The sequence below is a fragment of the Barbus barbus genome, assembly GCF_936440315.1.
Source record: "Barbus barbus genome assembly, chromosome: 23".
In the NCBI taxonomy this organism is placed as follows: Eukaryota; Metazoa; Chordata; class Actinopteri; order Cypriniformes; family Cyprinidae; genus Barbus; species Barbus barbus.
In genome coordinates this window covers 21397672-21425135 of record NC_136751.1, presented here as the reverse complement: position 1 = coordinate 21425135, position 27464 = coordinate 21397672, and the positions used below count along the sequence as shown (strand labels likewise).

The following is a 27464-nucleotide window of genomic DNA, read 5'->3' as shown; positions in this document are numbered from 1 at the left end:
CTGCCGGTGGACCTCGTGCCTCTGTGTTGGTGCTGTACTGCAGTGGCATCGTTCTGCAGTGCAGCCCGAAATCCTTCAAGGTCCCTTCTCTGTGATTTTCCCCCTGCTCTGCAGTGCAGCCAACCTTCAGCAAGACTCAGGACTGTTTGAGCAGGCACCCTCTTCTCTTGGCTACACACACACCCTCTCAATGCATCCTTTATTGGGTTATTTATTTATCTATTACCCCTCCCTGCACCCCTCCTGCTGGCAGCCTGCAGGTCCAACACCGGCTGATGAAGAGATCTGCGAGAGAAGGAAGAGAAAGATAGACTGCTGCAAGATCTGACATAATCAATATCCACGGCATCTCCAAACATTCCAATCTCAGTTGTGTCTTCCTCCGGCACCCAATGAAAACTTGCTCTGTTTTCGAAACGATCCCTCCGAAATTCACCGGCCAGGTAAAACATGCTCACGCCCTTTCTCTTTCAGACTCTGCTGCGTGGCAGGAGGAGTAATTAGCGTAATGGCTCTTTCGTGGCTGAGTAGCAGTCGTGGGAAGGTTATTATGGGGGTTGTGGGGAAGGAAGGTGAAAGTGTGACTCTCCATCGGCCTGGCTTCAGTGCTGCGCAGTGGCGTCACTGATTTACCCCTTACTGTGGAAACGTCCTTGGATCCTAACCAGAGATGCAATTATAAGAGACACCTCAAGAGCCAGTGAGGTTTCTTTGCAGAAACACGAAGATAAAGTTTACGACTTCCAGCCAGCAGCTGAACATTACACAAGCATTATATTAGCCAACACATCCTGAATATGGCTTTAAATACAAGTGCAACAAACAAAACAAAAAAGGAGACTTATCAAAACGTGGACAAAATCCATTCTCTCTGTCTCTTAGAATTAAACAGGCTGTTCATTTGTGCTATTATGCCTGTAAGGCTGCAATATAAGCATTATATTTACAGGCAAAGTGAGCATCCCTACTTTGCAGACAGCTGAAATTTACTGTCAGGTGCAATATAATTTACACTAATACATAGAGTAACTGCTCCAGCCATCAATAACTATTCGCAAAGTCTGCATTGCATTGTGACAGAATCACAAAATAATGCAATTCAACATGGTAGTTTACTGTATCACACTGAAGAAGGCCCAAAACATGTCTTTTTCCTCTTTGTGATTAATAAAAACAATGAATAAGCTCTGATTTTGGCACATGAATCACCATTGAGGTTTTTAATGCAAAGTCACAAAACAATCCAAACTAAAATGTTAAAACTGGACTAAAACGATCAAGGATACTTCCAATTGTTAGCATCCTACGGAAGTATCTGCAGAGCAGTAGGTGCTACACAGTCAAAAAAAGACAAAGTTTAACAAACTACCTCTGATTTTTTTGCTTTGATTGTTATTCAAATGTTTAGGAATGATATCTATCCCAGTTTCTCCTCATTCTCTAAGTTTCTAAACACATAAAGTGCATTGTTAACATGTAAACATGGTCAACATGAAATCTAAATTGGCCTTTAGAATTCTACTAAATTTTTACTTTCTAAAAGAGCATTACTGGTCTTGTCAATGTTTCATCTGTGCATATTTTTTTTTTTTCAAAATGTAATAACTGCAGCATTTAGGCATTGTTTTAGCTGACTCTCATTCGGTCTTGCTCCATTGTTATTGAACGCCCCCAAAATTCCTGTCCTACATTTTTTCCTGCTTCACTCAGAAATACTTAAAGGGATAGTTTACTCAAACATAAAAATTCTGCCATCATATACTCACTCCCATGTTGTTCCAAACCTGTATAACTGACTTCTGTGAAACACACACGCACACACACAAAAAAACATTTTAAAGAATGTTTGTTACCAATCAGTTTTGGTATCCATGGACTTCAAAAAATTCAAGACATTACTTAAAATATCAAATTTTACAATACACAGAGGAAAGAAAGTCGTTCAGTTTTAGAACAACAACACGAGAGTGAGTAAAGAATGACAAAATGTTAATATTTTGGGGGCGAACTCTCTCTTTAATATTACAATCCTTTGCCAAGATCAATCCATATTGATTTTAATACAAGCAAATACAATAACCGCACAAATGCTTTTTGTGCTTCATGTGTTTTTTTTAACAGTGTGAACTACTTTTAGCAGGTGAATGGTTGGTTCACTTCCATTACCTTACAGCACAGGAACTTGGGGCACTGCAACCTAACCCAGATGTTCAGACATGTGCTTACACGTAAACTGACTTTAAAACAGTCCTAGCAAAGGGAAAAATACACTCTTAACAACAGAATATAAACACATTAGACAATATTTGGAAAAATAAGCACTTTTATTTAATTCCAGAGGCATCTCATGACCAAACTAACATTTTGAGTTCGTATAAATGCTAAAACTTGTATTTACATGATATTTAACCAGCTCTGCTTTGGTGCAGACCCAAGAGGTCAGGCAGCCATAGAGATGGTTAACATGAATGGAAAGTTTCAGTATTGTGAAGAGGGGGAAAATTTGGAAGAATGACTAATTGCCCTGTCGTATCTTACAATGATGTCATGACCTAGCCGTCTTTATATGTTCCACAAACATTCGATAAAAAGCAAACAGGCATTTTATCACCGGTGCAGAATAGAAAGGAAACCAGTTACACAGATATATAGCTTGTGGTGCCCTCTAACACCAGTGTACTAGATAACAAAAGCTACAATGCTAGTTTATCAATGCTTTTTTTTGGCTTGAGAATGAAAATATAGCTGTGAAAAAATGAAAAACCCTGAAATGTATAAATCTTTCAATAACTACAAGTATAAATTTAATGGATGGTGGAAGTCCAAAACAAAATCCTCTGTCTATAACAAGGCTTTCAAGGTAGTACCACAATCTTTTTCTCAAGTTTCTGCTGAGGGAAGATGAACCTCCTCATGACATCATCCAGCTCCTCCAGAGCAATTTGAGCGTGGAGTACGGTAACCTCATCTGGATCCGACCGCACCACCCACTTCAGAGCCCGATACAGCTCCAATAAAACATCCTCAAGAACCTGAAAAGGTATAAGGGGAGAGAAAAACACTTAGTAAGCAGATGTGCTGTTTTACTGTACAGCTCAATGTGAGAAAAAGAACAAACGAGGAAGAGAAAATAATGAGTACAGTATATGTCTCATGAGGCAGATGGTCTCTTGACCTTATTCTTCACAGCAGGAGAGTGCTTTTGTGAGGAGTCAGCTGTTTTAACTTCACACTAAAAGGACACCGGGCGCTGTGACTTATGGTTTACCTGGATGAGCCATCTCATTACTTACTGCAACAGCTGTACCAAGTAACAACTGTTCCTCATACCAGAAGGACCTTTGTGAAGTCTGCATCCTGGGAAACCCAACAGACGGTGATGACAGATATGACTTTACACCCGGGCCAATGTCAAGGTGCATGCAAGGGACAGCACCGCCTGAGCCTGTCTGGTAAAAATCTGTCCTATAAAGTGCATGTGAAAATATTTCAAGACTGAGGGTACTAACAAGGGTGGACACTGGAGCTGTAAATCAGGGGGTCATTTGCAGCAGCAGTGACCAGTTCAGTCGGCTCTGAGGTCACTGGGATCAGTGTGTTTATAGTGGGAGTTTAAGATGCGTTTTATGTGGACAAATCCCAAAAAAATTCAATGTGTTGCAAAGTCAAGTAATAAAATGTGTCAGGCTGCTAAATCTTCATCTACTTTATCCTTTTGTGTCAACCTAACTACAAAATTCAATAAAAACTTATCTAGAGGAATGTTATTATTACAAAAATATTTTTGTATAAAACACAATTTAAAAAATACATATATGTATATATTCTGAATTTAATTGTATTATTTGCATTATATTTGTTTTGTTTTGATTTTGTTAAAATGTAATTATTAAAAGTATGTAATTATTTAATTGTTATTTATTTGGGTTCATTTATGGTTAGTTTTAATCTCTAACAATAATAAAGCTGGACAAATCTGGATGAAAATCCCAATGCATTATCAAGGTTTAAAATCATTCCATTAGAGGAAAATTATGGTTAACATAAGCGGAATCAAAGATCAAATATCTCCCTTTCATATCTCCTATGGCATTCTTGTGATTCATACCTCATTATATTACACAAAATATATTTAAATAAGTTAACTGAAATATGATTATCACACTGCATAATGGGAGAACAGAACTGTAGTCTGTAAAGTTTGAATGGCAATTGACTGCCAAGTCTGATGACAACATTAAAAAAAACATTTTTAACAATAACATATTTAAATCAGTCAGTGGTGTGATTCATATGATCTTACAACAGGCTAAACATCTGTTAAACATGGTTGCTAATAGTCCAATGGATCATCATCCTAGTAAGCTGTTACACAGCTCTGATTGGTTAATACAGTTACAGCTGTAACTCTAAACTTGTGATACATAATACTTTATAAAAGGGTTCAAAGCAAACTTCTAACCCTAAAAGGTCAATTTTATTACCTTATCCTGGACAGTTCATGTTATGGACATTCAACTATGTCTTGGCAACAACACTCTTAACATAGCAGGGACCATTTTTGTATGACCAAGGACAACCTTTTCTTCTGAAAAAAGTAAAATATATATATATTTTTTTAAATCCTATGGTTTAGATGTATTATTTTTACTCATCATGTACCAAATGACCTGTAGGAGCTATTATCCACAATGAAAGCCATCTTTGGGAAAGTGATCAGGGCCGTGGGAACAAGGGTGTCTGCTGATAGCGATGATTAGACAGAGCATTGGTTGTCTACACAGCAGGTGACCTCTAAATAAGAGAGCAGAAAATTACAGCTGCTGTTCATCAGTCCAGATGCTAGAAGAATTCCTCCCACTAAACACGTGTTGATCTGATGACACCAGATCGGGAGACCTAACAACCTACTCTATAACCTCACAAACAAGACATATTCTGTAAACTCAGAGAATGCCTTTCTGTTTTCAGAATTATTCTGAAAAAAGTGGATGTCTTTGCACATTCATAATTTGAACACAGATGGGATTTTACACCTTAAGGAATATACCAAGTTAAAAACAGGTTGTGGCATGTTGTTGAATACCACAAAACTATCTCTGTTTCTTGAGGATCAAATCAGCATATTAAGAATGATTTCTGAAGGATCATGATACATGTGAAGATACCAGGAAGAGACGTGATGCAATGATCAAATAGTAGTCTCACCAATAAGAACATTTTATTTTATTTCCCTTTTCAGATTAAATAAAAATACTAATTAATTTTACTTAAAAAATATATGCATACAAAAAGCCTTTTATATTCCTTTAACTGCACAATCACAAGTTTCATGATTAACTGATCACAAATACACTCACCTGAGTGGTTTTATCACTAAGGCCCCTAAGAACAAGAGCAATGACGTGGACCGCAGCTCTTCGAACCTCTGCTTCTTTGTCCGTCTTTATCAGGGCGGTGAGACATGTGCTCAGCTGCAGGAACCAGCACACAAACAGAGGTCAAATACAAAGGACGTACACAGGCCGCAAAGATCTGCAATGCTGCACTAGTTGATCTTAATGTCAATGCAGAGGGTCGATTGATGTCTAAACACATGCACACAGGTTTGCAGAAGGCTAATCGTCAAGACGGTGGAGAACAGCCTGTTGCAGACAGGCTCTTTCATGAATAAGCAGCCCAGTTAGTCACACTGACAGAGATGCTTATTCATGAAGATCTCTAGACCACTGCTGCAGCTCAGCCGCTTACAGTAGATTTTCTCAACAACCGCATGTACAAGCACTGAAAAAAATAAACAAACTGCTTTCCAACTGTGCAAAGCAGTCACACATTTCATATATTGGCATAAGTTTTAAAGAATACTAGATCTGCATTTCCTAAAGGAAATATCAATGCTTGCAAGGCAGCAAAAGTATAATGCTAAAAGTCTCAGATAAGCTTGTATGATTTACCGCATAAAAATAGTTACATGGTACTTTAGGGCTGGGTATCTATACAGATTCATTTGATTCTGATTCACAAGTTCTCAAATCGCTTTGATTAAATTTCTGATCTATTTGGGTATATTTCATTTATTAATGTCCATTTCACTTCCATATGAAAAAAAAATCAACAAATTAACCAGCTCACAAGAGACATTTGAATCATGAACTGTACAAATGCTGTACAAACACGTTTGCATCAGCCACTGAAAAGAGTAAAAGACCAATCTTATGATTTTAATGGGATAGTTCACCCAAAAAATAATTACTCGCCCTCATGTCATTCCAAACCTGTAAGACCTATTTTTGATGAAATCCGAGAGCTTTCTGAATAAAGTTATTTTTGTTTCATTTGCACACAAAAAGTATTCTTGTACTCTTTATGTTCCGAAGATGAACAAAGGTCTTACGGGTTTAGAACGACATGAGGGCGAGTAATTAATGACTTTTCATTTTTGGGTGTACTATCCCTTTAAGAATAAACGAAACGCATTATTTTTCTTCCTCTTTTCTGTTGGCTGTGTAAGAATCAACAACGCATAATCAACACATTCTGTGCCACTTTTACAGACGGCTAGTCACTATTTAAAAAAAAAAAAAAACTAAATCACAATTTAGAATGCAAATTAATTCAAGAAAGAAAACCAAACATAATTCAGTATGCAAATACTGTCATCGCTTTCAGTTTAAAATCGCAAATTCTAAAAATAATCTTCTAAAAATAAAATGTGATAATTGTGAATTGTAAAGATTCTAAAAATGGGATTTTAAATTTTTAAATTTTAATTTACAGTGCCATTTTAAATTAGAGCATAATCGATTGCTACATTAAGATTTGTAGTCAAGAAATTGATTTTAAAGAGCAAATCAGTGAAATTGATGCAGTTCGGGTTCATCCATCCATCACCCAGCTGCACTAGCAGAAATCCTGATCTTAGCACTAGACGTGGTAATCATGTGTTGTGAGATGTACATGTGTACACACACACAGCTGTGCAGAGTAAAGAGAATGATGACATCAGACTAGAAGCAGCCTTGGGGGTCTGCTTAAAAAGAACTAATTACAGATTAAATGACACACAGATTCAGCTTTTCATCAGCTTGACTGGTTGTCTTGACTATTAGGTTTTGAATTCTAGAGTGGTACTACCTCTTGCGCCAGTAGTCCGAGGGAAAAGTTGAGAAGTTGACAGAGTTCACCCAAATTAGAGAGGCTGCTGGCACGCACACTACTGTCCTCGTCTCGTGTGCTGCTCAGAAACACACCTATCAGAGGGCGGCCGTAGTGTGGAGCAAGATCACCTAAAAGATTAATGACAAGATTTTTTATTTTGTACCGATATATAAAGTAATAATATAAATAAATAATAATAATAATAATAATATAAAGTCTTTAAATAATACAAAATGAATTCTTTCTAATACCACATATACAGTGCACTGGATGAGAGGTCCAGTCTGAACACATCAAACACACACACACACACACAAACACAAAGCTGAAATCGCCACTCCTCTTCCAATCTCTCCATCTCGGTGTGAAAGTCTGAGAAAGTCCAAAGCACGTTCCTACAGCATGAGCAAAGTCACTAAACTGGGATTTTTTTGGCTTATATGAAAAGAACTCAGATAAAAAAAACTCGTCCTCACACTAATAGGTATTAGTGTAAGAGGAATTAGCATTCTTTATAGGAAATTAATAAGGATAAAACAAGACAAAAGCAATTAAAATGGCTGCTAGGTGGGTCCAGAGGGTCTTGCTATCCACAGCTGATTTTTCTGGCTCTGTTTGAGATATCATTCAAACTCCACAAAACCTTCCAGAACCCATGTGCCAGGACCTATTCAGACATGAATGTCCACTTCTTCCGCTGACCAATCCTCTAAAGAGATCAAAAGAGCTTTAATGGCTATTGTGGGCTAGATCTACGAGAAAAAAAGTGTCTGAGGGGAGGAAAAAGAAAGCGGTAAGAAAAAGTGTACCAAACACTTCCTTGATCCTGTGCTTCTTGTTAACTGTGGCCATCTGTCCAAGCCCCTTATTAAGTGACAGGTTTAATTAGAAACCAGAGGTACAATTTTCTGCAGGAAAAGGATTTTTTTAATTACGGACTGGATGTGTACATTTTGAAACAGTATGTTGTGGTTAGATATTTAGTTATTACAAAAACAAGGATTTTGGGATTGAAATCAGTGTCCCATTAGATAATACTCAGAGGTTGAAAATGTAAATTGAGCTCAAGTGTGCGGGTGAAGTGTGTGATGCCCCCTGCTGTGTGTGAAGGCGCTATGAATGTGACAGAGAGCTGTGAGACTCATTGTGCAGTTTCAGCGGACTGTAGCAGCTGTTGGGCTTTTTCAGAGCTCGGTCTGTTAGCGTTAAGGAGCCGGGCCAAGACGACATGTCTCAGACCCAGACTGAATGATCTTGAGACACAATGAATAACCACACACTTGTGTTGAAGACACGGCACTGCCCAGATCTGACAAACAGGTCCTGAAATGGAGCATGTTTCTTAAAAGGAAGTATTTTGAAAGAAATACAGAAAGAAAGACAGACTACAGACAGACAGTGACTATGCTCACCCATGGCCCTGCTGGCTCTCATTAAAACCTCGCCCACTTTGAGGCGTGTCTCTAGGGAGCGCTCCCTTTCGGGGGAACCGACAGTCGCCGCGGTCTGATACTCTCCCAGCAGTTTCTGCAGAATCTGTTCAGGAAAAGAGTCAGCCAACACTGCCAACCCTGAAACAGAAAAAAGAAACAACAGCTTAGAAAAAAAGACTGAACGTCTGACAGATCCTCTTTAAGACTGGATAAATAAAAACCACAACAGGCTGCCTGCCAGAGCATTAAAACTTTAACTCAGCTATTCCTCAATAGGGCTAAAAAGGGTCAAGATGGTCCTGTTTGACTATTTATGGACAAGAGGTGCGATCATATTGGTTCCAAACAGAGCTGGTTTAGTTAATAAACCCAAAATAGATCACTCTAAATCTGTTTGCTGGCCCAGAAACAATATTCTTGTAAATCCCAAGACAGCTCTTAAAATAACCTGAGATTGATCCAGTAATTTCTGAGAAAGACACATATACAAAGAGAATCCTCCACAAATGCTGATCAATATACACTAATGTTCAAAAGTCTGAGGAAGAATTTTTTATATTTTTAAAAGAAGTCCCTTATGTTCACCAAGGCTGCATTTAACTAATCACAACACAGCAAAAACAACAATATTATGAAATATTATTACAATTTCAAATAACCGTTTTATATGAATATATTTTCAAATATAATTTACTCCTGTGATGGCAAAGCTAAAGTCAGCAGCCATTACTTCAGTCTTTAGTGTCACATGATCCTTCACAAATCATTGTAATATGCTGATTTGCTGCTCAAGAAACATTCTTTTTATTATCATTGTTAAAAACATAAACATCTTTAATGAACAGAACCTTGAAAAGAACCACATTTATTTGAAATGGAATGTTTTGTAACAACGTAAACTTTTTATTGTCAATTTTGATCAATTTAATGTCTTCCAAAAAAATAATAAAAAGAAAAACTCTTACTGACCACAAAACCTTTGAATGGTAGTATATATATATATATATATATATATATATATATATATATATATATATATATATATATATATAATAATAATTATTAGTGATTTCGTATATATTAAATTCTATTCAGATTTAACTGAAAACATAAGAACTACCATAATGACTACATTGATGAGCTCAGGAAATGGATGCTTTGTCTATTTATTATGGCAAAGCAAAAGTCTGGTCATTTAACAAGTGAAAGGTTTAACCGAAAGTCTGTATTCTTTAAGAACGAGTAACGTGGGAGCTGAACACATATTATAATGTGCCGAGGTAAAGCTGACAGTGAGTTCTGCTGGCAAAGTAAATCAGGTCAAAGTAATGTCTGTGCTTTACGCCTCCATTTACAACAAAGTCATTCAACCAGTCAAAACCAAGCTGTTCTATTATGTACCATCACAGCTACAAATAAATCAAATTTTGATATTCATTTCTAAAAACATCAATTAGGTGTGATTGTCGTATTTTGTTGTATTTCTACGAAATTCAGGTTGATTTCTTTCTTAAGCTAATGAATGAATTACCTTGAATGGCAGACAGATACACAAAGGAGTCTTCATGTTCCAGGTTTTCTAGAAAGAGCTGCAACACATTGAAATAATTCAGTGAAAGCTGAGCAAAGAATTAGGGCAGAGTTAATTAATTCCTTCGTCTAATTATCACTGACAGTTTTTCAATGAGCCATTAGCTCGGCTCTCAGCACGTTTACAGTAATGCAAATTAAAACATGTCTATGGCCTGCGGATTTAAGAGATTTAATGAGTTCACGTGAGGTAAAGTGGTATGACTTGAGAGAGAATTAAAGAATAACCTAAATGTGTTAATAACTCAAATAAATATCCAAAACATAATGAATGCATCAAAAGGGAAGAAAAAACTTAATCGACTTCCCAGAAGTACACCTATATTACTGGATTACTGGGTGTTGTCACAGTTGTGACACTTGTGTCCGTGCTTATGTGTGAATTGCTTGTATTTATGAAGCGATGGACACAGAAGAGGCTCTTATTACAGAGAATATTAGATGAGACACTGCAAAGCCACTCATCATAACTAGATCCCATGGGAGTCTTCAGGCGCCCTCAAGCAAGAGGTTTTACACACCAAACATCCCACCTCATTTATAAAACATGGTCTAGACCCTCACCCACCCTCAGAAACAGCACACAGGAGAATGAGGAACACTGAAAATCACTGGCCCATATAAACAGTGTCACCCAGGGAAAAGTCTACACATACCCCAGGAGAGATGTGTACGTGACACCTGGCTTTTAGCATCAGAGAGAATAATGCATACTAGGAGAATAAGTGTTTATCAGATACTATAATGATCACTGGCATCAAAGCGCAACTCTAGAACTCAAAATGACCCACAAAAACACTAAGGAGAAAATATTTTTTATAATCTAAATGCAAAGAAAATTCACCATTTAGAATAAACGGTAATAGATGAACTGGAAATGGTACACAGGAATAAATAATTTTTTTATATTTATAGAAATGTGTGGTCACAGCAAAATGTGAATATATGTGTAATATAAAATGTGAACAAAATGTGTAATTTTTATATATATATATATATATATATATATATATATATATATATATATATATATATACATACAGTGCCCTCCACTCATATTGGCACACTTGGTAAATATAAGCAAAGGTGGCTGTGAAAATAAATCTGCATTGTTTATCCTTTTTATCTTTCATTAAAAAAAAAAAAAAAACACAAAATTCCAACCCATCACTGAAGTAAAACAATTGAGTGGGGGGGTTCTCAATCCTAGTTTATGTTGGCCACAATTATTGGCACCCAATTGTTGCAATGTCCTAGTAACAGCTTTGAGTTTTCTCCTATAATGCCTGAAGAGTTTGGAGAACACCTGATCAGAGACCATTTTAATTCATACAGAATCTCTCCAGATCCTTTAGATTCACAGGTCCATGTTGGTCCTTCTCCTCTTCAGTTCACCTCACTCATTTTCGACAGGGTCCAGGTCAGAGGACTGGATTGGCCATAGCAGAAGCTTGGTTTTGTGCTCAGTGACCCATTTTTGTGTTGTTTTTGAGGTTTGTGTTTGGTTTATTGTCTGGTTGGAAGATCCAAACATGGCCCATTATAAGATTTCCAACAGAAATATAGGCCCACAACATCAAAAATACAGCAGTATATTTCATTGTACACATGGGGTACTTTTTTATCCCTGTGTTCACCAAACCCATCTTCAGTGTTTGCTGCTAAAAAGCTCATTTTTAGTTTCATCTGACCATAGAAGCCAGTCCCATTTGAAGTTCCACTCGTGTCCAGAGGTGGGTAGTAACGAGTTACATTTACTTCGTTACATTTACTTGAGTAAATCTTTTGGGTAACTAATACTTTTAGAGTATATTTTAAAATGGGTACTTTTACTCTTACTCAAGTATATTTTTAGAGAAGTATAAGTATAGTTTGCTAGAGCTATATGAAGATCTTTTATTAGATGAACACCGCGTGTGCTGTCTACTGTTCCACAGGTATAGGCCACGATACCACTATGACATTACCAGTTTGTTGTACATGTACCTTACATTAAATACAATGTATAATTTATACATTAAATAAGCTGTCACAGAGTATGAAATGAACACCCGCGGAACCCGCGTTAGCTCTGTGCAGTGGCGCGCGGCCTGTTCTAGACACAATTATTCATATTTTTACAATATTTACGCTTGCAAAAATATAGGCTACATTTGTTTACATTTTGCAGAACAGAAGATCTGTCAATATGCATTTGTTTCGTTATGTTCAGAGCAGTCATGTGAGGCGTTTTCAGAGGTTTCAGTGTCAGAGGTTATAGGATAATACATAATTAATTTACTTTAAAATATAATTTAATTCAGTGATGCAAATCAGAATTTTCATCAGCTGTTACTCCAGTTTTCGGAGTCATATGATCCTTCAGAAATCATTATAATATATCGATTTATTACCAGTGTTGGAAACAGTTTTGCTGCTTAATATTTTTTGGAACCTGTGACATTTTGTTCAGGATTCTTTGATGAATAGAAAGCAAAAAAGAGCAGCACTGATAATAAATCAACATGATTTCTGAAGGATTATGTGACTCTGAAGACTGGGGTAAAGGCTGATGAAAATTCTGATTGGCATCACTGAAATAAATTACATTAAAATATATATATATATATATATATATATATATATATATATATATATATATATATTGAACGGCAGTGTGTGTGTGTATATACACATACACATTACATAAATGTAATCTATATATCTAAATAAAAATAGACTATATTCAGTACCTATATGATCCAAAGTAACAAGTAACTAACTACTTGAGTAGTTTTTTTATCCGGTACTTTTTTACTCTTACTCAAGTAACTATTCAGACGATTACTTTTACTTTTACTTGAGTAAATATTTCTAGAAGTACTTTTACTTGAGTACAGTTTTTGGGTACTCTACCCACCTCTGCTCGTGTCTGATAACTGAATATACTGGAGTTTGTTTTTGGATGAGCTAGGAGAATTTTTCTTGAAACCCTCCCGAACAACATGTGGTGATGTAGTTTTTTTTAAGGTTTTCTGACCCCAAGACTCAACAATTTTCTGCAATTCTCCAGCTGTGGTCCTTGGAGAGTCTTTAGCCACTCAAACTCTCCTCCTCACCGTGCATTAGGACAATATAGACACACGTCCTCTTCCAAGCAGTTTCGTAACATTTTATGTTGATTGGAAATTCTTAATTATTGCCCTGATGGTGGAAATGGGAATTTTCACTGCTCTAGTTCTTTTCTTAAAGCCACTTCACTAATTTGTGAAGCTCAGTTATCTTTTGCTGCACATCAGAAATATATTATTTTGTTTTATTTTTATATTATTGTTATATTTTTGTCTCATTGTGATGGATGATTAAGGGAATTTGGCCTTTGTGTTGCTCATATTTATAATCCTGTGGAACAAGAAGTCATGGCTGGACAATTTCATGCTCCTAGTCACCCTCGTGTGCTAAAAAATATAAATATAAATGGGAATATACTTCAGAGATGTTTTACTCACAAGAATTTCTAGGGGTGCTAATAATTGTGGACAACATCCATTGGAGAAAAACATTTATTTCATCATGAGATTTTCTCCCCACTTTCAATTGTTTTACTTCAATGATAGGTTAGAATTTTGTGAATTTTTTGAGTGAAAGATCAAAAGAATAAACAATGCAGATTTATTTTCAGAGACGGCCTTGCTCTTATTTATCAAGGGTGCCAATATTAGTGGAGGGCACTGTATTATATATATATATACTGTCTCACTTACTGTTAGTAGTTTGTCCTTGTTCTGCAATGCCTCTTTGTCTCCATCTCTAACAGAGCGGGTCAGTGAACGCAGAGCTACAGCTCGAGTGGGCACATCCGGGTCGCAGGCCTCCAGCAGGCACTCAGAGAAAGCTTTACTGGATGAGGGTTCAGAAATACCATAACTGGGTATTCCTCCAGTTGTCTGAATGTCATTAACTTTAGGTGTTACACCAGAGTGTGTTGTATGTTTGGGATATGAGACTGGTTGTGAGGGGTCCTGTTGTCTGGAAGGAACTCTAGATGACTGTGTACAAGCTGGGAGGGTGTTTGAACTGTGGCCCGCAGGTTGAGCAGGACTGTGGGCAGTGCTGGGCTGGGTGGCTGTTTTGGGGACAGTTTTAGGGCGATAAGCCCCATGTGTGGCAATAGTGGCTCTCAGATCAGACGCCAGCTCCTGGATGACTGCCTCTGGGTGCTGCTGGGAAATCTGCTCAAGGTGGGGCAACAGTTCACCCATTGACGAATAATCATCTGCAGTGAGCTGAAAGAAGATATACACAGGTACAAATTGGTAAAAAAATAACACATAAAAGGTCCACAAACATTTTTTCCAACATCATTTACATTTAGTCATTTAGCAGATGTTTTTATCCAAAGTGACTTACAAATGAGGACAACAGAAGCAATCAAAACCAACAAAAGAGCAATAACATGTAAGTGCTATGACAAGTCTTGGTTAGTCTAACGCAGTACATGTAGCTATTTTTTTTATTAATTATTATTATTATTATTTAATAAATAAAAAGAAAACAATTAGATAGAATAGAAAAAAGAATAGCGAATGCTAGTGTTAGAGGGTAAATTTTTTCAAATCAAAATTTTTGTTTGAAATTTGCCCATAAATTTGGACTGTCAATTTATAGCAATTTTTAAACCATGTTAATTTAATAATATGCTGATTAATTAATTACTAATTATGACATCAATATTGCTAGGAACCTCTCCAAATGAATATTATTCAACAACATTATTATTATCATTATATTTTTAATTAATTTATTATTTTTGCCTTTTTTGCATTTTTTAAATAATTAATCACACCAAATTAACTCTACATTAGTATATAATTACTAGTACAGAGTATTATGGTGTTTCTTTTACATTTTTCACCATTTGAATAACCTTTCAAATTTTATGTAGTTCTTTAAAAAAATGCTGTGGTGCGACAAACATATTTTCAAATTTTTCAAATATAATCACTCAATTAATATGCAGTCATAAAAATTACATATGTAATAACTACACAAAAATAGAACCTTTTTGTTAAAAATAGTTTTTGACTAAATGTAACATGCAACACTGCTGGACTAAATGCAGGATTAAACTGCAAGATGTCAGCTCTCCAAAAATGCAGCAAACAGCTTTTTGCTAGGAAAAGTCTCACAGTAGAGTAAGCAAAGGACAGCAGTAAAATGTATAATAATACACTACCTCAGCAGCTCCAGAAAGTAGAGTGGCCACAAGCCCCATTCCCATACTGAGAGTCTGACTCTCCACTGGGCTGTCAATGCCACACTCCAGACTAACACATGCCCTCTGCAGCATGGATACTATGAACCCAACCACCTGCATGGAGAAAGAGCAATGTATTGCTGGCATATAAATGTCACTCCTTCTCTTAGTATCACTACATAAAGTAGCACAACTGATGAAATAGCAAAACCGTGCCAAGAAAGTCTCATACTCGTGTCCTAAATAACCCTCAGAGAGAAGATATTCATTGTTGTGAGTTAAGTGGAACAGATCTGGCCAGGAGATGATGTGCTCTATTTTTAGATGGCCCATGTTTCCCCCATTACAACCTCAGTCGAATAAGAGCAGAAAATACAAAATGATAAAACAGCTTAAAAGATTTTAAAGGAAGAGAAGAGAGGGAACCATTTCATATGCTTAAATAACAATGTTTGCACGATCTCTTGTATATCACACCTGAGTGGGCTTGCGGAGCAGCTGTGTATATGGAAGACCCTCACACATGATGGCCAACACCTGCAGCAGAGCCAGTCTCTGTCCATGTCCACTCACACGCCCCAGCAGGTGCTGCTCTAACTCCAGCAGGGTCATAGATGAGGTGTCCACTTCCTGCTCAACCTCCTCCTGCTCAGCAGCCACAGCCGTTAAATCCTGGAAACAGCATGAAACAGACATATCAGATGTTGAGTGAGGTTTTACCACAGTGTAGCATGCTAAAAAAAATCTGGTGATCTCGGCATCCACTTTCAAATTCAAACCACTTTCACAGCATCAACAAAAGTCAGTTTATTTAGAGAACTCTGAAAAGGAAATATCCAAATCTTTAAGGAAGCAGATAAGTTCTTTTAAATGTCTACATTTTGAGGCATTCTTGAGGCCTCATAATGAGTCATAAAAATTAGCTTTAGGACATTAACATTGTGTTAAAAGTTTGGAGCAGCAGCTACAAATATTGAGCTACACTGGAAACCAAGGGGTCAGCACCTGCAGCAGCAGTAGAAAAAACTCTCCAGGCAGGTCACTGTCCTTCATCTCTCCAAATAACTGCACCAGACACTGCACTCTCCACTGCTCACCAAAGACCTTCTCATACAGGGCATCATCTTCATCACTGCTAAAACGCACAGAAAGAGAGACCGGTAATGATAATGATTTGATATGCTTTGCTACATACACTACCATTCAAAGCTTTCTTATGCTCATCAAGGCAGCATTTATTTAATCAAAAATACAATAAAAATATTTAATAATATTTTTTTAATTTTAAAATCACTATTCTCTAATTTAATATATTTTAAAATATAATGTATTTATGTGATAGCAAAGCTGAATTTTCAGCAGCCAGAGCTTCAGTCTTTAGTGTCACAAATTCCTTCAGAAAACATTCTAATATGCTGATTTGGTGCATAAAAGAATTATGCATATTATTTTATTATTATTATAAGTTTTAAAAATAACTTGCTAACCCCACATTTTGGAAATGGTAAATCAGGGTAGCTGATGATTGATATTATACTAATATATTATAATTCCTGCTTAATTTAATGAAAGCAAATGAGATGCACACAAATTTACTGAAATCCAAATTCATCACACATTTAAAAACAAGCATTGTTTGTTTCAAAGCTCTCTGTTTATTTTGGAGCTGACAAAAGAGTCATCTAGCTAATCGATGTAGCCACAAAATAGTACATAATTATTATTGGGTTCTCAGTTAATAATACCTGATAGTAGGGCTGCAACTAACGATTATTTTGATAATCGATTAGTTGGCCGATTATTCTTTCGATTAATCGATTAATCGGATTAAAAAATATTGACCAAAAAAAACACTATTCCACATTCTGCCCAACGTTCTTCAAACAAACGTGACAACTGAATGCTATGAAAACATACAGTGCTTAATTTATTAGACCACTTATCATAATAAAGAGAAAACATATTTTAGAAATTTGTCAAAAATTTGTTTAAATTTAAAAATGTTATTGTCATTTATTGGACATAATAATAAAAAATGGCCTCATAACAGCTTGCATTCTTGCTGGTATTGTTTATGTACTTTTTGACTGCAATTGGGTATCGCGAAAAAAAAATACTCAAAAAATACAAAAAAAAAAAAAAGTGCTCTGGTTTTCTTTCATAGATAACAGCAATAATGATATTATAGCATTAAAAATACTACTGTTACTAAAGAGCTTACACATATTGGAGTACTAACCAGTACAGAAAGCCGAAAAATGATTTTGGTTATCACCAATACTGTTACTTTAGAACAGCAGTGGCACAAACCTTACATAAACACATTGTTAAAAAACTTACATAAATTTGTTAAGCATTGTAAAAATTGAATATAGTTTAAACCTCTATTAAAAATTAAAATAATAAAGATAATAATAAAGAGGAATAAAAACACAAACTCAGTGTTAACCAACAGGTAAGAGTAATGTTCTGCAGGAACTACTTTGATCACAGTCACCTCGTCATTTCTTTATCCTGTAAAAGGCCGTTATGGAGCGTCTCATGTTTATATTCAGACAGACAATTACACGCTGTTATCCCTTTAAAGTTCCTACTCTCATAAAATATTTTAATTTATTTTAAACCTTAAATTAACTTTCAACAACAGATAATTCAGCACAGTGGATATGTTTGCGCTGAAAAGCATATTAATTGTCTCCCTCTCTACTGTGTTCTGTCCGTCTGACGCGCGTGCGCGCGCCCGCCGCGCCGGCGCTCATTCGGTATTTTAAACTTAACACAGACTGTCAGGACGGACCTTTATGCAAAAATGGAAATGCTCGCGTGAATTTGTGGCATTTATAGATAAGGATATGACCGTAAACTGAACGTTTTTGCGGTGAGGACGCACACGCATCTGTCAAAGCGCCTGACAGGGCAAGCCATTACTCTTATGCATTAACTTAAAGCTTAAAATAAAGAATTATCATGTTTTGGGCAGCTTAGATCACGTGCTTCTCCGGCAGAATCTCATTCTGTTTCCTCCACTATTTTTAGATGCATTTTGTCCATAGAAATGCATTATTCAGTGCCGTAATTTGACTAACCAGCTGAAGTTTGACGTACACTGTGGGCAGACCCGATTAATCGATAATGAGAATCGTTGTCGATGATTTTCATAATCGATAATAATCGATTTTATCGATTAGTTGTTGCAGCCCTACCTGATAGGCTGTCTGACTGTTAGTCTGGCCCCTCCTTCACTGCCAGGTGAGAACTGAAAGCCGTGTCTGACTCCACTCACTTCTCCCAGCAGTCCACACAGACGTTTCAGCTGCGAAAGAGCAACCGAGTGCTCTGAGTGAGACAGAAACCATATCAGGATCTCCTGACATGATGTGCTATAAGGAACAACCACTTTTAGTCCAAACATATAATGTTTTATAAATACTTCATCCATAAATTCAGAATGCACACTGACCGTAAATGAGAGACATTCTGTTTGGTGAAGCAAAAGAGACTGAACAGTGTTGAGATGACATCTGCTAGAGCTTTCAGCAGCACTTCTGATGGACTGTTACCCACCACACAAATCTGACCAGAATGAAACACCGTTCTTATGTAAATGATGATATTGTAGTTTCATTGTTTTTGCTTAATATAATTGATGATATGGTGCTTAAACAATACAGAATGCTTTGCTTACTTTATATACATCCTCAATACAGCGAGTCAGCTCCCACTCCTGCACTCTATCCTGGGATAGGTCATCTCCTGCAAAAGCTTATCAGTTAATTTTATAGTGCTCAAAAGACTACATGCTTTGCATCTAAACATTATTTTAGGCCTGTGTATTGAGACAAACATTAGCAAATTGATGCAGCTTTATCACTCAGTCAGAGAATAACAACCTCAGCCACTAAAGAACGCTTAACCAATCGCCTAACACTAATACTAACCAGTTCCCTCTGCACAGCGGTGAAGGGGGGAGAGAAGAGGAAAGAGCAGGAATCGCAGTGTAAACTCAGGCCGATCTTGGACCATGGTGAGCGCCGCCCTGGTGGCCACTCTCTGGAACTGCTGTGCAGTCAACTTGTCTTTGAAATGCAGAAGCTCCAGGACCTAAATCCAGTGACATTACATACCATAATTAGAGTCAATCTTAGACAACCTGCATAGCTTTTTAGGAAACTGATAACAATACATTGTTACTTTTGTTATTATATAACTATTACTATACTTTGCAAACCAAACACAACTTTAAATCACCATTTTGGCAATAATGCACTACTTTACCTGTGGACACACTTGACTGTAATAACTCTCAGCAGAGAGAGACTGCTGAGGACAGGCAGCAAGGATCTTGGCCACAGCATCACATTTCCTCCAGTCAGAGTCGCCACCTGCTGGTCAGAAATGTGAAACACAGGCAAAAAAGAATGCCACATCAAATAGCATGATAAATCCACTGGAAACACATTGGGAATTTTTAGCTATGTACTGGATGAAAATATACATGTTTTCCACCACCATTAAAAAAATTATGATTCCATAACTTGGCTGAATCTGCTGACACTTTCCTGTTTACAGAATATGCAAAACACACTTGCCCACTCATTGCCATATCTCCTATTTTTTTTCTCTCCTATCCAGTCTAACCCAGGCATCTACCCTGGGGGTAATTGTTGGGGGAAACACAGTTCCAGGATATTGCATTTCATTAAAATTTGTGGACAACAAAAACTGAGAGCAGGAACACTGGTGTATTTGTAAATGTATTTATAATCATGCATAAGGCATAAATAGGGATGCGCGGTATACCGGTACTGGAAAAATACCGGTATATATTATATTTCAAATGGTACGATATCATAATTTTGCTCAATTCGGTATTTCATACGCTGCAGTTGCGAAATGCACCTGTAGGTGGCAGTGCTTCCCAAATTGCTGCGCAACCGGTAAAATGTGACAACAGAACAACGCGATGGATCAAACAGATTAAACTCTATCAACGCACCCGAAATTAATAAACAAAGAGAACAGTAGAAGTGAAATATGGCATTACTTTGGATACAAAACAGATGACAAAGGTGAACGAACTTACCTTACTACACCTGTATGCAAGCGTTGCTATAAATCATCCGTTTCCACAGAGAACACATCAAACCTTTTTAAGCACTTGTCACTTGCTCATCCTGATCTTTTCAGGTGAGTGCATCATTCATAAATTCAGATTTAATTTGAACTTTTATTTACAACTGATCAACGCACATACAGATGTGATACAGTAAGATCAAACGTGCGTGTGAGACACGCTAGAACCAGTGAAGTTTTGGTCATATAATATATGTACTTGCATTTCATACAATCGAAAATTAATTGGATTTGAATTGAGCAATAATTTTGCTATATTCATTTTAGTATCAATGATATGAAGGGAATATTTCTGCCGCGCTGTCGACCGCTAATAAGCAGCAGCAGAGAGAGAGATTTATTTCATGCTTTTTCTTTGGTTGAGTCTGAAATCTGAAAACAATCTGAGAGAGAGAAATAATAATGTGATTTTGAATATTACTTTGACTGTTAGAATAACACTTTACAATAAAGCAATATTTATTGCCTTAATTGCGCAACTTCAGTTGTATTTTTTTTCTTCAAACTCAGTCAAAATGTAACCTCTGTTCCCGGTAGACCAGACATTTTGTTTGCCTACCGGGAAGATAAGAAGATTTGAATATATTTTCATTTTTCATATTTTCAAATATTTTCATATTTCACTTATTACTTCAGTTAGCCTATTTTTTTTTCTCCAACATCAAAATGTAACCTATGTTCCCTGTAGGTTTTTTGTTAGTTTGATACAAAGTTATTAAGATATGAATCTGTTTTTATTATTATTATTATTATTATTATATTTAATAAAACTGTTCTAAATTCACTTATCTTTTGAGGCTGGTTATTTGTCACCTATGGTATCGATTTAGTATCGATACCGAGGTATTACATTCTGGTATCGTACCGAAGCCAAAATTATGGTATCGAGCCATCCCTAGGCATAAAGGACAAATATATTACCAATTATATGTAACAGTCATAAATTATTAAAAAAGTAAATAAAAGTGTATTTATAGACATGTTTTAAAATTTTTATTTTTAACCATTATTTAGTAAATATACTATATTTGGGTTGCATCACTGAACGAGTGTTGAAACAAGTTTTGAGGTCAGTAACAAAATAAATGGCTGGTATAATTGTTCTTATTAATCATTTAAATGAATAATAGCAAATACAGCAAACAAAAAAATTCCTGAATTTTACGAAAAACTTGTTAAATGTCTTGTAAACTTGATTCCATTCCCTCATACACCTTTTCAGATGTTAAAATGACAAATTCATATGTTTGCCATCTGATCTCTTTGCTAAATGCAGCCTTACCTCCGGTCCCTTCTAGGATGGCCCTCACCACTGCCTGGACGCCTTGTGGTTGCATTAACCTGTCAGAAAGCAACTGTCCGCACAGTCGCCTCAGCCACGCGGGAGCTTGGGTTAGAGCCTTGCCTCCACCTCTGGAACCTGATGATGCCTACAACAAATCGCAGATTACACAATACATGATTACTCCAAGTCACACAAACACTAACACATCAGAAAAGAATACAAAAAGATAGTGGGCAAAACACACCTGTTTAGGACCCCCTTGCAGAACAAGCAGCTCTTTGATGACGATTGGCTGATACACTTTCCCAAGAAGATTGTGGAGTGCTTCTTTGCAGGACTTGCGCTCCTCTACCGTCAACCCCTGTGGTAGATAAGCAAGGCCAAAATGGTTAAACATTTAGCTTTGGCCAACATGAAACATGAAAGAGTGACCTACAGGATTTGCAAACCTACTTTTTGAATTTTGATATCATACCAATGAGTTTTCCTATCATTCTTATTGCATGAGATTTATAAAAAATATATTTTTATACATTTTCTTAAGTTATTTTAGCAATATTTATATACTATTAAAGTAGTTATATATATTTTGATTAGCTTTAATTTTTATATTTTCAGTTTTTATTTGAATTTTAGTTGTTTCATTCGTTTCTGTGAGCTTTTCTCATTTTATTAGCATTTTTTTCAATTTAGCCTTAATTTATATTTATTTCAGTTTTAGTTTTGATCATTTTAGTACTTCAACTTAAACTTCTTTAATTTAATTAGTTGCCCACACAGCATTTATCATTTATATCTCAGTTTTTCATCTAATATTTGTATTTTTATATTAATCTTTATTTCAGTTAACAAAAAGAATTGAGATTTTTTTTTTGGTTTAGTTTAGTTTAAGTTTGGTATGTGCTTTTGTCATTTTTATTAGTTTTTTATTATTAGTTATTTCTATTTAGCTTTACTATTTATATTTTTCTGTTTTAGTCATTTTAGTACTTTGACAAACTTATTTCAGTTAGCTGCCAAGTCAACATTTCTAACTTTCTTTTAACACTTGTTACACTTTTTACCATGATTGTCATAAGTTGTTCATTAATATATATTTCTAATTCAGGGTTAACTATTCAAATAATTTTTGTTACATAACTTTTTTCATTACTGTTCCGGCCTTGGAACAATTTAAAATTTCCCAAATAAATCCAGATTTTACATGGTTTTAGAAACCCAGGACCTAAAGTGAGACTATAGGATAAAGTGGTCAAAAAAGGATTAAATATGTGTGTATTTTTACCTTATTACTCTTTTTGCCATCTCCCTCAGGGCGCTGGGGTCGATATGCTAACTGACACAGAGCTGCCATGATGTCACCCAAATGGCGTGTAAACACAGGTGTTGCTAGCGATGACAGTGCAGACACCTCCAGCAGCACATTAGTGGTGGTAAGTAAACGCTGTTCCCCTGCAGGGGCCACATCGTGTCGGACTGCCCCCTCCACTGCTGCCCCGAAAGCTGAGCGCAGCCCCAGGGCCACCCCTACACCAGGAGATAAATATGGACACAGACCCAGTGTGACTACAAACTGCAGCACAGTGCCCATTGTCTTTAGCTGGGCCACACTGAGAACATCTGGAGGAAGCGCTGGAGCTGCTTCAGGGGTCGCAGGATTTAGTGCAGTGGGATTCTGGTGAAAGGCTTCTAGGAGACGGTTGAGGTGACGTGCCAGGCAGAGCAATAAGAGAAGACATTCCTGGACAAAGCTCCAGGTTAGGTCATCCGTATCACTGAACACCCATGTGATGTCTTTTCTGACCTCCTCCAGAAGTTGTCGGGCTTCCTCCAGCTCTTCACCCCCAGACATGTGCTGCTGAAGCTCTGACAGGTTCCTCTGAAGAGCCGACACAAGGGTTGTTTGTGTGCTTTGAACATCGCTCAACTGAGCCTCTAAAAAAAGAGTGTGCGTCCATCATTGCATGCAATCACTATTTAAAAATGTGCAAAACATAAACATCACACAAACATGCATGACTTTCTTTCTTCCGTGAAGCAGAATATTACATGTTGGGCAGAATGACAGACAACATTCAATTGTTAATTTATTGAAAATATATATTATATATATATACTGAAAGTTAACTACCTAAAAATGTGCCTGACAGGTAAAGAAAGAAAGTCATACACATTTGGAATAACATAATAATGAGAAAGCAGCTAAGATTTTTTTTCTCTCTTAACATGCGACTGCGAGTAATGTTTCTGCCAGACTAGACTGATTGACTTTAGCCAACACACAGAAAATTGTGCTTTGACACTTTTTACCACGATTGTCATATATTCTTTCTTACCTCGAATAGGTTTCGTTAATATACTGAGAGACTTTATTAGTGCTGTGGTCATTTTCATCCACACTGCAATGTGTTGTCTACAAATACTTTGTCGCGCAGCTTTAACGTGAGTACAGTAGAAGCCTTTCAAAATAAAAGTCCCACAAAGTCCGACAAATTAAAAGCCTCTCTCTCTCTCTCTCTCTATATATATATTACACAGCCAATCATTTTTATGACAATTATCATCCACATTTTAGCAGCATTTTTCCACATTCAGGAAATCTCTGTAATCTCAGAGGAGGTTAGTTATTATACTATAGCCTAAAACAAATGCAACCATAATTTATAAAAGCTTTACTTTAACTAATAGGCTATATTAGTATTTTTTTGCAAAACAGTATTCAGAAGAATGCTATTATTTATTTATTCATTCATTATATGGTGAAATATCATTCAAGTGCATTTGAAATTTACCCACAGAGGAATTTATAGAGAAGGACAAATGAATGAGTAAAGATCAGCATAGACTTTATTTTTGTTTTACACAACATGAACATAATGCCATCTGGACAAAATGCAAAGTTGAGTAAAAAAACATACAAATACATTTTATCGTTATCACTGAAACAAACTTAACATAACCATTGCTGTCACTGACAGAGCTCAAATTCACACCTGATTCAAACAAGGACAGGTAGGCGCAAGATCACAAGTTCACATATTTTCATAATGCACATAACAGTTAAATAAATAGTAAATAAGTTATCATATAAATAAATAAAGTCTAAATAAAGTAGTGTTTTACAGTAATACAAATACATCTTCCTTTCAAGAAAGATTATGTTGGTTTGTAAGCTTAAAAAATAAACCATGTGACACATGCAACCTTCAGCTTATAAATATAAGCATATCAAACAATGTAAGTACCTTATCAAAAATTGCATTTTAAAACAAACACGACATGGTACATGAGACTCGTCTCTACAATTTTGGTCTATATAGTATTATCCTCTCTTACTGCTGAGGAACCGCACAGGTACAGGCTACAGTCACTGACACAAGTTTATACTCCAAGGAGTACTTTTTCGGGTCAGACGGGCAAGGAACCTTCTTCAGGAATAAGCGAGTTTGCTTCACAGGCACTGAGTTGTAGGTCCTATCTTCAACCCCGTTAATGATGCATCCATCACACAGACACTCTGCCTCCTCGTATTTGGAGGGGAACATGTCTGCATTTTCCACTGTTCTGAAAATACAAGGTATAAAGATGCATTATTCATGTGGCTGAAACTGGTTTGACATATCATATTTACACACTTGTTTTATTTTATGATTTTGTATTATTATTTCAACACTAGCCTACTAAACATGCCTCATAATGCTCTCAACAACCTTGATTCTGAAGGCTTTTTCCTAGTCTTTGTTTTCCAAAATAAATGTACAAATAAATATAGCCAGCCTCAGGGGTTAACTGCAACATTGCATACTTTCTTTTGAAGCAAAAAAATAATAAAAGGTTTTGAAAATTAGAAGTAGGCTACAAGAGGCAACCTGGCAGCGCATGATGCACTGAAAATGACCATACAATATTAAACTGTTTGTATTAAAGTATCAAATGAAATATATTTGAAGTTTACTGCAAAATATCCAAACAACTAAATCAATAAATTTTTAAGGTCATAGGAAGGATGGTTCGATTACGTCAAGATTAAATTTGCTGCTGAGGTTTTTGCAGGGTGTTCTGATTTCTAAGGTTTTGTCAAAATGCGTGATTTAGGGAGCTATATCTACCTTATCACCCAGGGGGACAGTGAGCGATCATTGAGCGCTTTAGGTGAGGACCGAACGAAATCTTCACAGGATTTCTGCGCGTGACGGACGGGCTGGAGACGCTGGTGTCTGTGCAGGTGCAAGGACTGAAGTAGCTTGTTGTGAATCTTGCTGAACCCATGTTCACATTCACTGAAACATCCCAGATTCTTTCCTTTCACGATGTTCTCCGACAACAAGACGACAAATATTCCAAAAAACAGCGGAGACTGCAAAATAAAGAGATAAATAAAATAAGCAGAGCGCAAAAACGATATTAAACATTTTATAGATGAAGATATCCATTATTTTGTCAAACATGTAGCCTACGTACATAAAACATTTTTTCTACTTACCCACATAATTTGTTCAAGGTTTATTATTAAAACTCCGTTGACCCGCAGCGATGCTGAAGTTTAGTGCTCAGGTTGTGTCGGGCCTGACTGTTATACCTTTTCTGTCTGTCGCTGCTAATTTATAGTCTACCTGTTGTATCCCATCATCAGGGAAAATCCGACTCTATGAGGAAATAGTAATAAATATTTACTTCCGTACTTCCTCTTTCAATTGAAGCGCTACATACACAAGCGCATTATATTGCAAAAACTATTTTCGATATCAATCAGTCTGTAAAACGATTTGTTGACTAAAATGATATATATAGCCAAATTAAAAAACTTCAGGGTAGGATCTGTGATATCTGAACGGGCAAGTGAAAGTTTCGTCTCTCGCATGATCAGTAACCCATTTTTTTCCTGATTCTGAAGTGATCCGTAAAAGATTTCATTCATTAAACGCAGTACTTCAGTCATTAATACTTCTGCATTGTGCTCTTTGATAGGAAAGTGGAGATGTAAGTCCCCGTAGCTAACAGACCATTAATATTAAAGAGAAATGATGCAAGACAACCCCTAGATCTGTTACACATACTAAACATTTTCCCAACTTGCCCTGCATTTCACTAAGCCCAAAACTAACATTATTTAACACGAAGAGGTATCACCAATATTCTGCTTCCGATGGAGAAAATTCCCCTTTTTTGGAGCATTTTGTGACCTTTTCAAATCCCTGGAAGAGTAAATGTGGAGATAAATTGTGGGAGCCCCCTGGATGTTTTAGACATGACAAACGAGCCCTCAATAACAGGTACTGTGAGCAGTTGATAGCAGATTTGGCTGCCTGTGGGGCTGCCATCACGGGACAAGACCAAGTGAATTTCCCAGCATCATCAGATCAGCCAATCTGAAAAACATCTCCCCAGGAGTCCCCCAAGCATCATGCATAAATCCTATACATTCTACAGAGAATGTGAAACCGATGAATTTGACTATCAATCACACATGGTGATGATTAATTTCACTCACATTCTGACAGAAATGCTAATATAATCAACATATACATATTCATAGCAGACTGCACATTTACACTTTCTAAAATGTATTTAACATTCTAATATTTATTAATAAACTATTGCATTTTTTTATACTAAACTTAATTTTTAT

General features: G+C 36.4%; 2 protein-coding genes across 3 annotated transcripts; both read right to left on the bottom strand.

Annotated features, from left to right (window-relative positions):
- Positions 1–1991: 1991 nt before the first annotated feature.
- On the bottom strand, positions 1992–24277 carry tango6 (transport and golgi organization 6 homolog). Of its 2 annotated transcripts, none has more exons than XM_079373512.1 (18): positions 24172–24277; positions 23121–23770; positions 22080–22196; positions 21833–21980; positions 19693–19799; positions 19356–19518; positions 19103–19170; positions 18878–18990; positions 18621–18797; positions 16423–16552; positions 15895–16089; positions 15397–15531; positions 13925–14446; positions 10123–10180; positions 8571–8729; positions 7135–7286; positions 5361–5474; positions 1992–3032 (listed from the first exon to the last, which is right to left on the bottom strand). In XM_079373512.1, exons 1-18 carry the CDS (start codon positions 24227–24229, stop codon positions 2856–2858), a joined length of 3243 nt encoding a protein of 1080 aa, XP_079229638.1. In that variant the 5' UTR covers positions 24230–24277; the 3' UTR covers positions 1992–2855. The 2 variants fall into 2 exon arrangements, with proteins under 2 accessions (XP_079229638.1, XP_079229637.1); XM_079373511.1 differs by having other exon boundaries at positions 2000–3032; positions 19693–19802; positions 24172–24273.
- A 384-nt stretch (positions 24278–24661) lies between these two features.
- On the bottom strand, positions 24662–26446 carry LOC306842812 (interleukin-17C-like). The gene is made up of 3 exons (XM_079373890.1): positions 26319–26446; positions 25945–26192; positions 24662–25399 (listed from the first exon to the last, which is right to left on the bottom strand). Exons 1-3 carry the CDS (start codon positions 26322–26324, stop codon positions 25168–25170), a joined length of 486 nt encoding a protein of 161 aa, XP_079230016.1. The 5' UTR covers positions 26325–26446; the 3' UTR covers positions 24662–25167.
- Positions 26447–27464: the final 1018 nt, after the last annotated feature.

Excerpts from the sequence above, each read along its gene's own strand:
- tango6 (XM_079373511.1), bottom strand. The coding sequence starts at position 24,229 with ATGAAAATGACCACAGCACTAATAAAGTCTCTCAGTATATTAACGAAA. Across the intron at positions 22,197-23,120 it reads ATGGCAAAAAGAGTAATAAG|GGGTTGACGGTAGAGGAGCG; the intron begins GTAAAAATACAC and ends TATCTACCACAG. Across the intron at positions 5,475-7,134 it reads TCGGACTACTGGCGCAAGAG|CTGAGCACATGTCTCACCGC; the intron begins GTAGTACCACTC and ends TGGTTCCTGCAG.
- LOC306842812 (XM_079373890.1), bottom strand. Across the intron at positions 25,400-25,944 it reads CTGTCCCCCTGGGTGATAAG|AACAGTGGAAAATGCAGACA; the intron begins GTAGATATAGCT and ends TTGTATTTTCAG.